Source organism: Epargyreus clarus, unplaced genomic scaffold (genome assembly GCF_041222505.1).
Source record: "Epargyreus clarus isolate Ecla_fem2 unplaced genomic scaffold, WU_Ecla_fem_2.2 ptg000033l, whole genome shotgun sequence".
In the NCBI taxonomy this organism is placed as follows: domain Eukaryota; kingdom Metazoa; phylum Arthropoda; class Insecta; order Lepidoptera; family Hesperiidae; genus Epargyreus; species Epargyreus clarus.
The window spans coordinates 2,739,981-2,756,712 of NW_027332238.1; the positions used below are offsets into that span (position 1 = coordinate 2,739,981).

General features: G+C 38.6%; 1 protein-coding gene across 1 annotated transcript; it reads right to left on the bottom strand.

The window, feature by feature from the left end:
- Positions 1 to 1,027: 1,027 nt before the first annotated feature.
- LOC140755469 (uncharacterized) lies at positions 1,028 to 16,280 on the bottom strand. Its single transcript, XM_073090740.1, has 14 exons — positions 16,055 to 16,280; positions 14,906 to 15,025; positions 13,483 to 13,651; positions 12,796 to 13,043; positions 11,732 to 11,956; positions 9,889 to 9,986; positions 9,445 to 9,558; positions 8,014 to 8,124; positions 7,286 to 7,387; positions 5,505 to 5,717; positions 4,136 to 4,247; positions 3,022 to 3,135; positions 1,835 to 1,987; positions 1,028 to 1,274 (listed from the first exon to the last, which is right to left on the bottom strand). The coding sequence occupies exons 1-14, from the start codon at positions 16,184 to 16,186 to the stop codon at positions 1,128 to 1,130; spliced, it is 2,058 nt and encodes a 685-aa protein (XP_072946841.1). The 5' UTR covers positions 16,187 to 16,280; the 3' UTR covers positions 1,028 to 1,127.
- Between the last annotated feature and the right edge of the window lie 452 nt (positions 16,281 to 16,732).

A 16,732-nucleotide genomic window follows, 5' to 3' on the forward strand; every position in this document is an offset into this window, starting at 1 on the left:
TACAGTCTATATGCAGTAGTGTGTACGGTGTGGCGACCGTCGCCACGCTATACGATGGTATATATATACAGTCTATATGCAGTAGTGTGTACGGTGTGGCGACCGTCGCCACGCTATACGATGGTATATATATACAGTCTATATGCAGTAGTGTGTACGGTGTGGCGACGCGTCGCCATGCGCAATCGAATTCAATAAATAGTCATCGTTATCTGGAAAAAAATCGTAATATTTTATTTTATCATTATGACATATTTAGTTCCTATCACAATATGTTCTTTTCTGCATATTACTTTTACAAAATAATGTCGATGTTTCACATCTGCCAGGCGTCCCGTGACGGCTCACATTTTTTTATTTATTTAGAACTTTATTATACGATAAAAAATGGTATAAAGGCCGTATTTAATACTAGAAGCATTCTCTATCAGTCTACCTTTGAGTAAAGCAGAATAATTTTGTAATATACACAAAATTTTTGAAAAATCATTGTCTGCGTTCGAACTTCGGACACTCCGATTGAAGCAGTTTCAACCACTATGCTATCACTGTCTTAAGGGTAGAATATCTTCTTTAACGGACTGCGGAGGGTAATGTTCGAGCGTATGTATGTACGTCTCATTCTTTGTCACGCTGCAGCACAACTTGACGGATTAACGTATGAGGTGTCGTTGGATTCGTCTAATGTGGGAGTGACATAGGCTATATTTTAAAGTCGGGTTTTTTAATAATAATAAACTTTCTTTTTCTGATTAAAGGTTATATCTATGCCCAGCAATGTAAATAGATAATATAGTCTGCGTAAAACTGCTAGTCCGCTCTGAATATAGAAATGAATCGCGTCGCCATAGCAAATTGTATGACTACACCCGCTCGCAACAACTTTTTTTTATATATATTTGAGCCTAACGATAAAGCAGACGTGCTACCTGGTGGAAAGTAGTCAACGCCGCCTATGGACATTTGCAACACCAGAGGAGTCGCCAATGCATCGCCGGCTTTGTATGAGAGTTCTTTTGCACCTTGCAAGAGCTCCATGTCATAGCGCAGGGAATACATCAGAATACTTCAGAGCGGACTAGCAGTTTGGCGCGGACTATGACTTATAAACATATAAAATATTTAAATTAGAGATTTTGCACTATATTCAAGGGGGGCGGCACCATGTTTTGTACTATATTAGTCGCTATGTTCTGTTGGAAATACTGCATACGGTTCGCCAGTTCGATGTCCGGGTAGGGCTCTGGTTTCTTTGTGGGTGGCGCTCTGGGTTGCTGAAAATTAAATAATACACTTTGATAATAAATAATAATAATTATATAGTGTACGAAGACTTGGTGGTGCTACTCTGTAGGCACCACCGTCACATCTATTTCTGTTATAACAGTAATAATTGTGTTCTGGTTTGAATGGTGTTAGTGAGAGTTTTCCATTTGTACTGCAGATTGCTTCAAAATTCATCTAAATTGACATCAGTAACTTCGTCCGAAGGTACAGAATTCGTCGAGAACTTTATCCGAAATTTCGTCCAAAACTACGGATTGTTTCCGTAACTTCGTCCGAAACTACGGATTTTGTCCGAAACTTTGATCGATACTACGGATTTTGTCCGAAACTTTGACCGATACTACGGATTTTGTCCGAAACTTTGACCGATACTACGGATTTTGTCCGAAACTTTGACCGATACTACGGATTTTGTCCGAAACTTCGTCCGAAACAACGGATTTTGTCCGAAACTTTGACCGATACTACGGATTTTGTCCGAAACTCTGTCCCAATCTACGGATTTCGTCCAAAAATTCAGATTGTCCCTGCATTTCCCTAACCTCACCTTTCGCTTAGCGTTGTCGTGCATCATCTTAACGTGTTTGTATATGGAGGTCTGCCAGGTGAAGGTGGCCGGGCAGAGGCTGCACTTGAAGCTCTTCGCCTGCGACCTGTTCGTGTGCATCGCCCACACGTGCCCCTTCAAACGTTTCACCGTCTGGAAGATGACAAAATCATTAAGAAATATTGGTAGATACTTCGATATTATTTAAACTAAATCACGATATTATTAGATAGTTATTGGGAATAAAAAATCATAAATTAATATTGGTAGATACTACGATATTATTTAAACTAAATCACGAAATTATTAGATAGTTATTGGGAATAAAAAATCATAAATTAATATTGGTAGATACTACGATATTATTTAAACTAAATCACGAAATTATTAGATAGTTATTGGGAATAAACGAGAATTCTAAAAAATCTTAACCTTAACATCTAAAAATACATCCCGAAACTTGCAATGATTACAAAGTCCAGAAAAAAAAATTCGTGAAAAATTCCCGCTTTATCCTCACCTTGTACGAGCGACCGCACACGTCTTCTTGTACGTACTTCTGTCCTCGTGTACAAAAATTCCCACAAATCAAAAAATCCCTTCCATTCCAATAAATTCTCGAATATTCCCACTGACATAATAACCGTAAAAATCCTAGGAATTCCCTAGTTTTCTTAATAAATTCCCCCAAATTGCCACCGCCTTAAAAGTCCGTACAACTATTAATTACTCCGAAACCATGGAAATTCCCACATCTTCCCAAAAAAAAACACCACAATCTATGTAACCTAACATATAAAACCACCCCGAAATTCGTAATAACTGCAAAAACACGAAAATTTCAAAAAAATCCAAAATTTCCCAAAAATTCCCGCTTCACCCTCACCTTGTACGAGCGGCCGCACACATCGCACAGGTGCTCGCCGTCCGGCTCCTTGTTCCTGCCCTCGTATACACAAAGTCCCGAAAATTCCCACGAATTTCCAAAAAGAAACCCTCAATACTTGCTAAGTTACACCTAAAAAGACCTCAAAATACGTAAATATTGCAAGATCACAAAAATTCCCGAAAAAACCCTCAGTTTCGCTATTGTTATACCTAAAAGACCTCAAAATACGTAAGTACTGCAAAATCACAAAAAATCCCGAAAATTCCCAGAAATTCCCAAAAATTCCCACACCACCCACCTTGTACGAGCGGCCACACACATCGCACAGGTGCTCGCCGTCCGGTTCCTTCTTATTCTTACCCTCGTGGATATTGTTCATGTGCGCCACCATTATCTTTGCCGTTTTGAAGGCCTGCAATAAATTAAAAAAAAAATTACAATACAGACAGAGTGAACGAGCGTTCTAATTTATGGTATAGTCCGCGCCAAACTGCTAGTCCGCTCTCAAGTTGCGAGCAGGTGTAGTCATACAATTTGCTATAGCGACGCGATTCATTTTTATATTCAGAGCGGACTAGCAGTTTTACGCGGACTATAGGAATTTCTTGCCCGCTAATAACAATAATATTATTAGTTATTATATCAATGGGTACATATATATATATATATATATATATATATATATATTTTACTATAATAAATATATATATTTATATAAATATATATATTATATATATATATATATATATATATATAAAAGTTTATTTTGAAAATATATTAAATGTTTAACTTCAGTTTCTATACAAGTAATTCTGATATAACGAAAATAATTTTTTTTTTATTCATATAACTGATACATTTTTAATTACTAACATACATTAAATGTTAAATATAAACTAAAAATGGACTTATTTACAAAATATATACAAGAAAATTATAAATAAAATAAGCCATCTAAAAAAAAAAAAAAAAATATATATATATATATATAATTATACATATATATATATATATATATATATATATATATGTATATATATTTTTCTTAATATATATATATATATAAAGACTAGCTGACCCGGCAAACGTTGTGTTGGCCATATAAATAAAAAAATGGTAAGGGTGAACAACCCTTATCACTTACGGGTTTGAAAAATAGATGGAATATTTGAAACTGCGATGGTAGAATCCAATGTGAAACATTCCAAAATCAACAACTACTTACGATTTAAAAATTAATAAATAAAACCTTTTCCCACGGACTAAATTGTGAATCTAAACCACTCTCAAGTCCCCTTGAACACACACAACAAATTTCATCAAAATCAGTCCAGTCGTTTAGGCGGAGTTCAGTGACATACACACGCACATAAGAAATATATATATAAAGATAAGCAATAAGATTGCTATACCTTAAAACATACGCTGCACTGGTACTTGATCAGCTTCAAGTGATCCCAGTCGATGTGGTCGACCATACACCATTTCGTCGCAAACTTCTTACCGCAGTAGTGGCACGCATGCCTGTAAAAATACAAATAAAATAAAAGTGTGGCGACTTTCCACTACACGTTATCTATATCGGTTATCTACTTTTATTAAAGAAATTATCTTAAGAACGGCGGGAACTTAGTTGCCAACCTATAACTTTCTCATACAAAGCTACTTAGTTTGTTAGTTAAGGATTTGTATGACAATGTATGAAAAAAATATGTATTTTCTAAAAAAGGCTTTTCCTAATACGTATAAAATTCATTACCCTCCGCAGTCGTAGGCCAATTATTTCTTGAGCTAACTTATTCATCATCATCAACCCATTACTGTCCCACTGCTGGGCACGGGTGCTGTATAATAGGAAAGCGGTCGCCGCATGTGGTTGCTATAACAGTATCGGCTCGCGAAGCTCTTCCCGCACTCCCTACACACACACACACACACACACACACACATACACCCACACTCAACACACACACACATACACACACACACACATCCGCACACACACACACACACAGTCACACACATACACACACACACACATCCGCGCACACACACACACACACACACACACAGTCACACGCACACACATATACACACACACACCCGCGTGCCCTCCCCAGAAGTTTTGAAGGTGGTAGAACCCTCTGTGGTTCGACTCGGCATCTACTCCTATCTGGGGTTGATTCCTATCTGAGAGCCACTTACCATCACGTAGACTGCATGCTCGTCTGCTACTCCTATATTATAAAAGCCACTCACACGTATCCAGCCTCGGGCGCGTGTCGCTTGCTGAGCCTCATGTGGTTGTTGTAACAGTCTCTGCTCGCGAAGCTCTTGCCGCACTCCCGGCACTGGTGCGCCGCTCCCACTTCCCGCTCCCGGTGGTTGCGGATGTGCCGGGACAGGTTGCGCTTCCACTGGAACAGCTTGCCGCAGACAGGACACACACACACACACACACACATCCGCACACTCACACACACACCCGCACACACGCACACACACATACACACACCTGCACACTCGCACACCTACACACACACACACACACACACAAACAACACACACCCGCACACTCGCACAAAACACACACACACCTGCACACTCACTCACCTACACACACACACACACACACACACACACAACACACACCCGCAGACACACACCTGACCTCAGATAGGAATCCACTCCTATCTGGGGTTGATTCCTATCTGAGAGCCACTTACCATCACGTAGACTGCATGCTCGTCTGCTACTCCTATATTATAGATAGTCACTCACACGTAACCAGCCTCGGGCGCGTGTCGCTTGCTGAGCCTCATGTGGTTGTTGTAGCAGTCTCTGCTCGCGAAGCTCTTGCCGCACTCCCGGCACTGGTGCGCCGCCCCCACTTCCCGCTCCCGGTGGTTGCGGATGTGCCGGGACAGGTTGCGCTTCCACTGGAACAGCTTGCCGCAGACCGGACACGGGTAGGTTAGACCGTCGTGGATCACGCTGGAAAGTGACATCGCAGCCTTAAAAAACACCTTTAACTGTCCTCGAATGCAGTGCCAGATTTAGAGGTCTAGAGGCCTTGGGGCAACAAAGGAGTGGAGGCCCCCTGGCCCCAAATTATTTTGCGAATAAAACGAACAATTTTTTCAGTTGAGTTTCTCAATAAATATTTTATTGTCAAACGCTGGTAGATTCTTCTAGTATTCATGTTTGTACAAAGTACTGTTGATAAAGGTATAACAGTGAAAAAAAATATCAAAGGAAAAGATATATATATATATATATATGTCATAGTCATAACATCGTGCAATTAGTTGATTAACCAACAAATTCTTCAATGGTATGACTTATGTCTGTTTCTAAAGAATTATACATAAATCATTTGTTATGTATAATCCTTAAGGATTAGTATGCCAATGTATGGAAAAATACGTATTTTCTTCAAAATTTTCCTTTTCCTTTAATTTGTCACATAACATTACTTCCCAGAATTTGATCCTTATAAGCGACACTATCAAATAGTGGAATAATATAGAGGTGTAATTTTTTTCAAAATGAACTCGTTCGATTCCCAGCTAAGGAAAAAAATATTTTAAAAAACTAATGATGCAGTTTTAGTTTTTATCAAAATCGGTCTCGTAACTCCTTTCAGCAATTTTCGCTCATTCTTATAGTTTCGGATTTGGCCCTGAAGGCCCGTTTTAAAAATTCACCCTGTATATATATTACTAGTGTTTACTAGTCGGAATTAAAAAAAAAATCCGTCGTTTCTACCGTGGGGGCTGCTCTTTTGTAGAGGCCCCGGGGCTGCCGCTCCGATTGTCTTCCCTTAAATCCGGCCCTGCTCGAAAACAACACCTTTTATCCCTCCCCTCGAAACATTTATCACTATTAAAGCCACTAATACAGAAAGATATATTTTTAGAAAGTTAATCGCGCCACTCCCTATTTCAAAGTTATATTAGTTCCGGGGGGTATTCACTCCCTTGAGAATTTACCCGGGCAAAGAGGGTACCCTCGAGACCCGAATAATCCCTACCCACCCCCCATATTGCAAACGCAGACGCGGCATATGAGAGACCGGTGGGTACAGAGTCCCGTCTTGCTCCCTATTTCAAGTTTTCAGCGAATTTAAGAAAAAAAAAACCCTAACCTTTTGTCTATGCTTAACATATTTTAGATGCTATGGCGGCCAGGTTTTTGTTACTTTTTTATAATTTTATTTATTGTAACACAAACAGAAAGTTAAGTTACATAAGAGCAAACATATTGTCTGATGGCATTATCTACCAGTTAACCCTAGATACATAAAATAGATAAATAGTGGGTAGTTTCAGAAATTCTATTTACGTTATACTAGAATAACCCCTCTTACCCTACCTCACCCTATCTCTGACCTATCTCACTGTTCTGTTGTTGATCAAGCTCAGATAGGACTCAAGTCTTATCTGGGGTTGATTACAAATATCCATGGACAGTAGTATCCACCATCAGGTGGACTGCATGCTCATTAACTACAACTATATTATAAAAAAGCTATAAATATAAAAAATATGAAATATACTTACACATGTGACCTGTAACTCTTCCTCGAGAAGAAGACCTTATCACACCCTTTGCAAGGGATAAACAATTTCGGTTTTGTTTTTTCAGTTTGTGCTGAGAGCTGTCTGTGAAAGAAAGTATAAATAAATATATTTATATTAAAAATTAAAAGAAGCGTATGTGTATAGTCCGCGTAAAACTGCTAGTCCGCTCTGAATATAGAAATGAATCGCGTCGCCATAGCAAATTGTATGACCACACCTGCTCGCAACAACTTCAGAGCGGACTAGCAGTTTGGCGCGGACTATATTTATGTACACGCGTAAGAAGTTATACTTCTTTGTTTAAATTTAGAAGGTAGAACCCTCTGTGGTTCGATTCCGGCACCACCGTCACACCTATTTCTATTATAACAGCAGATATCTAATCCTATCTGAGGTTGGTTACAGATGTCCATGGGCGGCAGTAGCTTACCATCAGGTGGTCTGCATACTCGTCTGCTACTCCTATATAATATTACGAGCTTTTGCCCGCGGCTTCGCTCGCGTTACGAAGTAATATTTTCATCCCTTATTTTATCCCCTTGGGGGTAGAATTGATCAAAATCCTTTCTTAGCGGATGCCTACGTCATAACATCTACCTGCATACCAAATTTCAGCCCGATCCGTCCAGTGGTTTGGCTGTGCGTTGATAGATTACTATGTCAGTCAGTCACCTTTGAGTTATATATATTTAAAAAAAAAAACTTACTTCAAATGGTGCTTGAGCGTCATTTTATTAGCAAAAACCTTCCCACAGCAGTCACACTGCGGTCTCTCTAGGCTGCACTGCACTTTGTGGTAGTTCAGCTTCGATTTTGTACTGAAAACATAAAAATAATATATATATATATATTATATTTAACGTAACGATAAGGCAAAACGAAAAATCAGGAAACCAGTTTTATTAGAAAAACTTGATGTAAGCACACGGTATTTTAAAAAAGATGCATCCAATGATGTATAACACTATTAATAATCTAAAAAAAAAAAACAAAAAATCGGTCTTTAAAATTATGTTTTAGCGGGGAGTTTGTTTTTTGCTCTTCATTTTATTGAGGGTCCTTGAAAAATGTGCTTGATTTCCTAAGGGTCCGTGGACTGAAAAAGGTTGGGAAACGCTGCAATAGGCGATTTTATCGCTAAGCAACAATCTCTTCAGGACAATCTATGTATAAATAAAAAATAATTCGCCAAGTACGAGCCGAACTCGCACATGGAGGCTTCCGTACTAGCAAATATTCATTATATTTTACTTATTTTTATTCATTTTATTATTTTCAACAATACTTCGTTATATGACACAACTATAGATGGCGCTGGGGTGATGATGAATGATACGTAAACAATGCATAATAAAATTAAAATAACTATATTAAAATATGTTTTATGGTTCTTATTTGTATTTATTATAATACCAGTTATAGCAGTAAACGGATTGTAGAAATTTCAACCGTCTCCCTAGTACGGTTTAACAGTTAGATCGAAAAATGCCGAAAAAATCCTATTTGTTGTATGGAGACCCCCTCTAATATTCAACTTTATTTTATTTTCAGTATTTGTTGTTATATCAGCCACGATTATACATACTCTGTAAAAATGTTATGTGTCTATCTATTACGGTTCCGGAGATATAGCCCTGTGACAGACGGACAGACAGCGAAGTCTTAGTAATAGGGTTTTTTCACTTTGAGTATGGAACCCTAAATAAAATTTTTAACAAAAAAATACAACCGACTTCTATGTCACTACAAAGTAAAAAATAATTGAAATAAATGTTGGTTTAGTACATATTTCTGAAGTCGGCGCTCAATATATTTCGTTGGATAACGATGTAAATAGCGTGTCTAATATGAGCGCCGACTTAAAGGCATTAAAATAGGTTCATAAACGGCGAAGTTATGGCTGTTATATTTACATGGGTGGAGGAGTTCCCCTCATTTTCTCCAGAACCCATCGATGGATCCTAACCATATTTAAATGGGACCAACTTCCAGCTCGTCTCTACATAATAAAAAAAGAATGATTAAAATCGGTCCACTAACGGCGGAGTAATTCGTGTACATACATAAAAAAAAAAAGATACCGGCCGAATTGATAACCACCTCCTTTTTGAAGTCGGTTAAAAATAACAGAAACTTACCTAAAATCTTGCCTACAATCGCTACACGAATGCATTTTCCCATACTCATGTTTGACACACAAGTGAATCTCCATTATTCGTTTCATTGTGGTAATGAATTCACATTTCAGGCATCTGTAAAAAAATGTATAACAGTGATAGCCTAGTGGTTAAGAGACGCGGCCTCTCGATCGAGGGGTCCGAGGTTCAAATCCCAGGCACGCACCTCTGATTTTCAAATTTATGTGCGTATTAGAAATTAATTATTACTTGCTCAAACGGTGAAGTAACATCGTGAGGAAACCTACATACCTGAGAGATTTATAAAAAATCTCAAAGGTATGTGAAGTCTACCAATACGCACTTGTCCAGCGCGGTGGACTATGACCTAATCCTCATTCTGAGAGACCTGTGCCCAGCAGTGGGACAGTAATGGGTTGATGATGATGAGATATTAGTACGTACCTTAAAGCAGAGAGATGTAGATTTCTATGTGCGGTTAGACTCTCCTTCGATAGATAGTATCCTTTGCACACATCACATGCCATCGCAGTATCACTTTTCTGTAACAAATATTGCTCAAAACTTCGTTATCTTACTCTATAAGACTATTCTTGACTGACTGACTGATTCATCACCGCAGAGCCTAAACTATTGTCATTAGGATTTTTTTACCATAGGGATTTTTTTTTTTTATAATATAAGAGTAGCAGACGAGCATGCAGTCCACCTGATGGTAAGTGGCTACTTCCGCCCATGGACATCTGTAATCAACCCCAGATAGGAATAGATATTCCTACCTGAGGTCGGCCACAGATGCGCCGCTACCCCTGAGGACTAAGCTGGAACGCCTCGGAAAAGTCTGTCTCCCTTACCACACCCTTCAAACCGGAACACAGCAGCGCCTAACACTGCTGTTATTAGGTAGAAATAGGTGTGGCGGTGGTGCCGCCGGAGTCGATCCACAAAGGGTTCTACCACCTTATAAACTATTGTCATTACGATTTTTTTAACATAGGGATACACTAAGGAAGGATTTCTTGATTTTATATCCTTAAGGGCGTTGTTGTGCTTAGTATTAAAAGAACTGAAAGTAAAACCAAGGCTATCAACCACCTGCCTCCAAAGAATTCTGTCCTATTTTGGTCATATAGCACGCCGGGGAGATGACTGCTTAGAAAAAATCATGGTAGTTGGGAAAGTGGAGGGGAAAAAGACCTCGGGGAAGATCACCAACTAGGTGGTCTGACCAGATCAAAGGCCTCACCAAGATGTCTGTTACGGAGTGCTTTAGAAAAGCAGACGAACGAGCACACTGGCTGGATATGCAGCACACCTGCATAAAAGACTTCCAAAGCAGGCACGAACTTCAGTCATGAAGGAACGACTAAGAAGAAGGGTGTTGTGTAGGGATTGAAAAATTGTTTGAGAATCCATCAATTTTGAAGTTTTTTTTTTTTTTTTGTAATATAAGAGTAGCAGACGAGCATGCAGTCCACCTGATGGTAAGTGGCTACTGCGGCTCATGGACATCTGTAATCAACCCCAGATAGGATTAGATATTCCTACCTGAGGTCGGCCACAGATGCGCCGCTACCCCTGAGGACTAAGCTGGAACGCCTCGGAAAAGTCTGTCTCCCTTACCACACCTTTCAAACCGGAACACAGCAGCGCCTAACACTGATGTTATTAGGTAGAAATAGGTGTGGCGGTGGTACCGCCGGAGTCGAACCACAAAGTCTACCACCTTTATAAGTAAACCATAAAACTTAGTATTTGACTTGGTTATGTTTTTAGTCAACATTTGCAATATATTTTTTGACATATACAGGGTGAACTTTTCAAATATGAGATTCCCGGCTAGGGAAAAAGATATTTAAAAAAAGTAATGATGCAGTTTTAGTTTTTATCAACATCGGCCTCGTAAATCCTTTCAGCATTTTTCGCTAATCCTTATAGATTCAGGGCCAACCTGAAGGCCCGTTTGAAAAATCCACCCTGTATATCTTATATATAAAATTCTCGTGACACAATGTTAGTTACCGTACTCCTACGAAACGGCTTTACCGATTTTCACCAAATTTTATATGCATATTCAGTAGGTCTGAGAATCGGCTACTATCTATTTTTCATACTCCTTAGTGATAAGGGTTGTTCACCCTTAACATTATTTTATTTATATGGCAACACAACATTTGCCGGGTCAGCTAGTTTTGATATAAAAACATCATCATTTTATCCATGAACCAGCTCGGTGAAGCTCGTCCTATACTGGGATCCTCTACTATAATACAGTATATGCACTCACTTGCCCATGTTTCCCCGTCATATGATACTCCCGTTGTTTCCCGGTCTGGAACGATATAACACAGTCCGCGCACGTGTGCTTCATCCCCTTGAACTCCTCGCACCCCTTATCCCCCTCCCTCACCCTCCACATCTCCTCCTCCGACATCTTGTACACTTCTACCATATCGGGGGGTAACTTTCTACGTTTTTTTGTGCGCTTGGTTGGTTTTTCATTTGAAATGTCCTGGAAAAAAAATAATAGTATAGGAGTAGCAGACGGGCAGTTCACCTGATGGTAAGTGGCTACTGCCGCCCAAGGACATCTTTAATCAACCCCAGATAGGACTCAATTCCTACCTGAGGTCGGCTACAGATGCACCGCTACAAATTCAGACGTCTAGCTGGCGGGGCATCGAACCAGAATCCCAATGCTTGACAACCCGATATGGTGACTACTTCGCCACATGGGTTGCCAATGATACATACATACACTCGAATAACATTACCCTCCGCAGTCTCATAATATCTTTACTCACCTCACTCTTAACTCTCTTCTTTCTCCCTCTCCTACTCTTCTTCTTCTTTAACACTTTCATACAAACACTCGAAATACATTACCCTCCTCAGTCTCATAATATCTTTACTCACCTCACTCTTAACTCTCTTCTTTCTCCCTCTCTTACTCTACTTCTCCTTCTTTACCACTTTTATAAAAACACTTTAACACTTTCATACATATATATCAAGGTGGTAGAACCCTTTGTGGTTCGACTCCGGCGGCACCACCGCCACACCTATGTCTGTTATAACAGCAGTGTAGCGCTGCTGTGTTCTGGTTTGTAGTGTGGTAAGGGAGACAGACTTTTCCGAGGCGTTCCAGCTTAGTCCTCAGGGGTAGCGGCGCATCTGTGACCGACCTCAGGTAGGAATATCTAATCCTATCTGGCATTGATTACAGATGTCCATGGGCGGCAGTAGCCACTTACCATCAGGTGGAAAGCATGCTCATCTGCTACTCCCATATTTAAAAAAAGAACACTCGAAAAACATTACCCTCCGCAGTCACGTAAAATCTCTACTCACCTCTCCCCTATCTCTCTTCTTTCTCCCTCTCTTACTCTTCTTCTCCTTCTTTTTAAGTACCTTCAGTTTTGACAGCTGGATGTCATCGTCCGATGACACTCTGTCATTCATGTCATTCATCGGTACCAGTAAGTCATCGTGGTCACTCATTTTGTGGTCACTCATATCGTGGTCACCGATATCATGGTCATCCATAACATGGTCATTTTGTAACAAATCCTCTTGTTTTGTTATTGTTTCATTTAAATCTGAAAGGTACGAATATTTCATTTTTTTCAAGAAGCGGAGTCATTTTTAGAATAGCGGAAGGCTAAAAATAGAGGAAGGCTAAAAATGACTCCACAGTCTAAGAATGACTCCGCAGTCTAAAAATGACTCCGCAGTCTAAAAATGACTCCGCAGTCTAAAAATGACTCCGCAGTCTAAAAATGACTCCACAGTCTAAAAATGACTCCGCAGTCTAAAAATGACTCCGCAGTCTAAAAATGACTCCGCAGTCTAAAAATGACTCCGCAGTCTAAAAATGACTCCACAGTCTAAAAATGACTCCGCAGTCTAAAAATGACTCCGCAGGCTAAAAATGACTCCGCAGACTAAAAATGACTCCGCAGTCTAAAAATGACTCCGCAGGCTAAAAATGACTCCGCAGACTAAAAATGACTCCGCAGTCTAAAAGTGATGTCTCACCAATCTCAAGTTCCAGTTTCTCATCGAGTTCCTCTTTAACCTCCGGGTCTTCGACAGCATCTTCCTCCTTCAAATCCGAGGCCCCGATGCTATCGCCAGCCAGGATTGACACGTACAGGCGATTCATCGCATGTTTAGACAGATCGAACGGCGAATCCAGGAATCTATGCTGGAATTTACAAAAATTTTTTGGTAAAAATATGATGTATATGTTAACTTCGATATTATGAATAATTTTCTTTGATGATCACTATATTATGTACTAGCTGACCCCGGCAAACTTTGTACCGCCTCAAAATCTATTTATCTAATATATATCATATTATTATAAAATATAGCCTATGTTACTCGTGGATAATGTAGCTTTCGAATGGTGAAAGAATTTTTAAAATCGGTCCAGTAGTTTTTGAACCTATTCATTACAATCAAACAAACAAACAAAGTTTTCCTCTTTATAATATTAGTATAGAAGTATAGATAATAGACTTATGTCGGTTATTAATATACAATCTATCTATGAAGGTGGTAGAAACCTTTGTGGTTAGAGTCCGGCGGCACCACCACCTCACCCATTTTTCTGCCTTGTAACAGCAATGTTAATGCTGCTGTGTTCTGGTTTGAAGGGTGTGGTAAGGAAGACATACTTTTCCGAGGCTTGCCAGCTTAGTCCTCTGATTTTACAAAGTTATGTGCATATTAGAAATAATTATCATTTGCTTAAAATAATGAAGGAAAGTATTGGAAAGAGTGCGTATTGGTAGACTTCACATACCTTTGAGAACTTCTTATGTTAAATGCATCTCTCAGGTATGCAGGTTTCCTTGCGATGTTTTCCTTCACTATTTTGAGCAAATGATCATCAATTTCTAATACGCACATGACTTTGAAAAATCAGACATGCATGCCTGGGATTTGAACCATAGACCCCTCGATTGAGACCTCTAGTTTCTTAACTTCTAGGCTATCACTGCTATCCCTACTTCAATATAAAAATCTTATATATAAAATTCTCGTGTCACAATGTTAGTTACCGTACTCCTCCGAAACGACTTTACCGATTTTCACCAAATTTTATATGCATATTCAGTAGGTCTGAGAATCGGCTACTATCTATTTTTCATACCCCTAAGTGATAAGGGTTGTTCACCCTTAACATGTATTTAATTATATGGCAACACAATGTTTGCCGGGTCAGCTAGTCTATACTAATATTATAAAGAGGAAAACTTTGTTTGTTTGTTTGATTGTAATGAATAGGCTCAAAAACTCATGTACCTTTTTTAAAAATTCTTTCACCATTCGAAAGCTACATTATCCACGAGTAACATAGGCTATATTTTATATGAAATATATTTGATAAATAGATTTTGAGGCGGTACAAAGTTTGCCGGGTCAGCTAGTATAAATATAAAAGTCATATTACCTGCCTAGAGTATGCAATAAGGCGATCATACGCCTTCAACAGCTGTGTTCGTAACACAAGCGCTGACTTCATTCTAGCCAGACATTCCCAGCACACCTGCAAAGTTAGACCATCTGGGACCTGCAAATTTGAAAAAAGAACAATTAACTTGCGGTTAACAAAGAGGTGACCATTATAGTTCTGTTTTTATAATATAGGAGTAGCAGACGAGCATGCAGTCCACCTGATGGTAAGCTACTGTGTAAGGATATCTGTTATCAACCCAAGGTAAGATATTCCTATCTGAGGTTGTAAGTGGCTACTCATCCCATTGACATTGTAATCAACATTACATATACTTAGATTCCTACTTGAGGTACCACAGATGCACCACTACCCCTGAGGACTAAGCTGGAACGAATCAGAAAAGTAAGTCTCCCTTACCACACTTCAAACCGGAACACAGCAGCGCTACACTGCTGTTATAACAGAAATAAGTGTGGCGGTAGTGGTGCTGGAGATAAAGCACTATTCTTCTACCACCTTCAATGTTCCTTATGTGGCACATGTGATTGGCTTCAGGTAGAACCTGCTCTATATGGCTCATTGTACAGATGTCATTACGACAGTGACTTACCATCAGGTAGACATGTTTTTTTACTACAATATTCTGCATCATCAACCCATTACTGTCCCAGTGGGCACGGGTCTCCTCTCAGAATGAGAAGGATTAGGCCATAGTCCACCGCGCTGGCCAAGTGAATCAAGTGATCATTAAGTGCTAATTTCTAAGTAATATATATAATAACAACGATATAATTATTTTTTAACCCAATGAAACTTAATCCAACCATATTTATAACAAAACAAAACAAAAAGTATAAGCATATTACATAATATTTTAAAATATATGTTATAGAAGTTAAAACTGAATAGAAAACATTAATTAACTTAATTCAATTAACATTTATTCCACGTATCATTATTTTATTACGCGTTGAAATAAAAAAAAAAGAAACACAATGGCGGATCCAAGGATTTTTGTTCCGACGCAAATACGAATTTTATCCAAAATATGACTTAAAGATACCATTTTGACACTTTTAAACACAAATTTACGCTATTTCCTACGCATATATCGTAAGAAATCCATAAAAAATGAATACTTACGTCGATACTAGCCAAAACAAGGAAACAATCTTTGACGGCCCTATTGTAGAACATTTTGCGGTTATAGTTCAAACAACCAACGCAAATGCCGTTTACATTATATCCCTCGATATTTATGTTCATTTCCTTCATTTTGAATGGTTTTTTAAATGTTTTCGGTGTTAAAAATATTTAGGACTAAGGAGGCTTTATTCCTTTTCTACGGCCATATTGAAAGTTTGTTTGACAATTTTGACATCTCTTTGACATTGACAGTTTTGACATCAAAACTGTTTTTTTAATAAAATTATTTGTATAAATCGCTATCAATGTTAAAGATTCAGCCAATAAATAAACGAGATATTAGCTAGATTTTGTTGATTTTCTAGATTCCCTAATAACTTATAGTTGTAACAACGGAAATTATATAAATTTGGTAATATGCCTATAAAGAGAAAAACATACATATACCTCGGACAGCGAATTAGCCTTGCTATCCTACGAGGAACCGTTGCCAGCATTCTGGGAACGCATCACAGGGACAGCAATTTAGATGTAGCTTTTTATATTTAATTTTTATTATTATAATGTTTTTATTGTTATTATTATAGCAACAAGTCTTGAAAATAAACTGTAAAACGTTACAAATTAAAAAAAAGAAGAGAAAAAGTACAATAGTAATTTGTAGTTCATAGATTT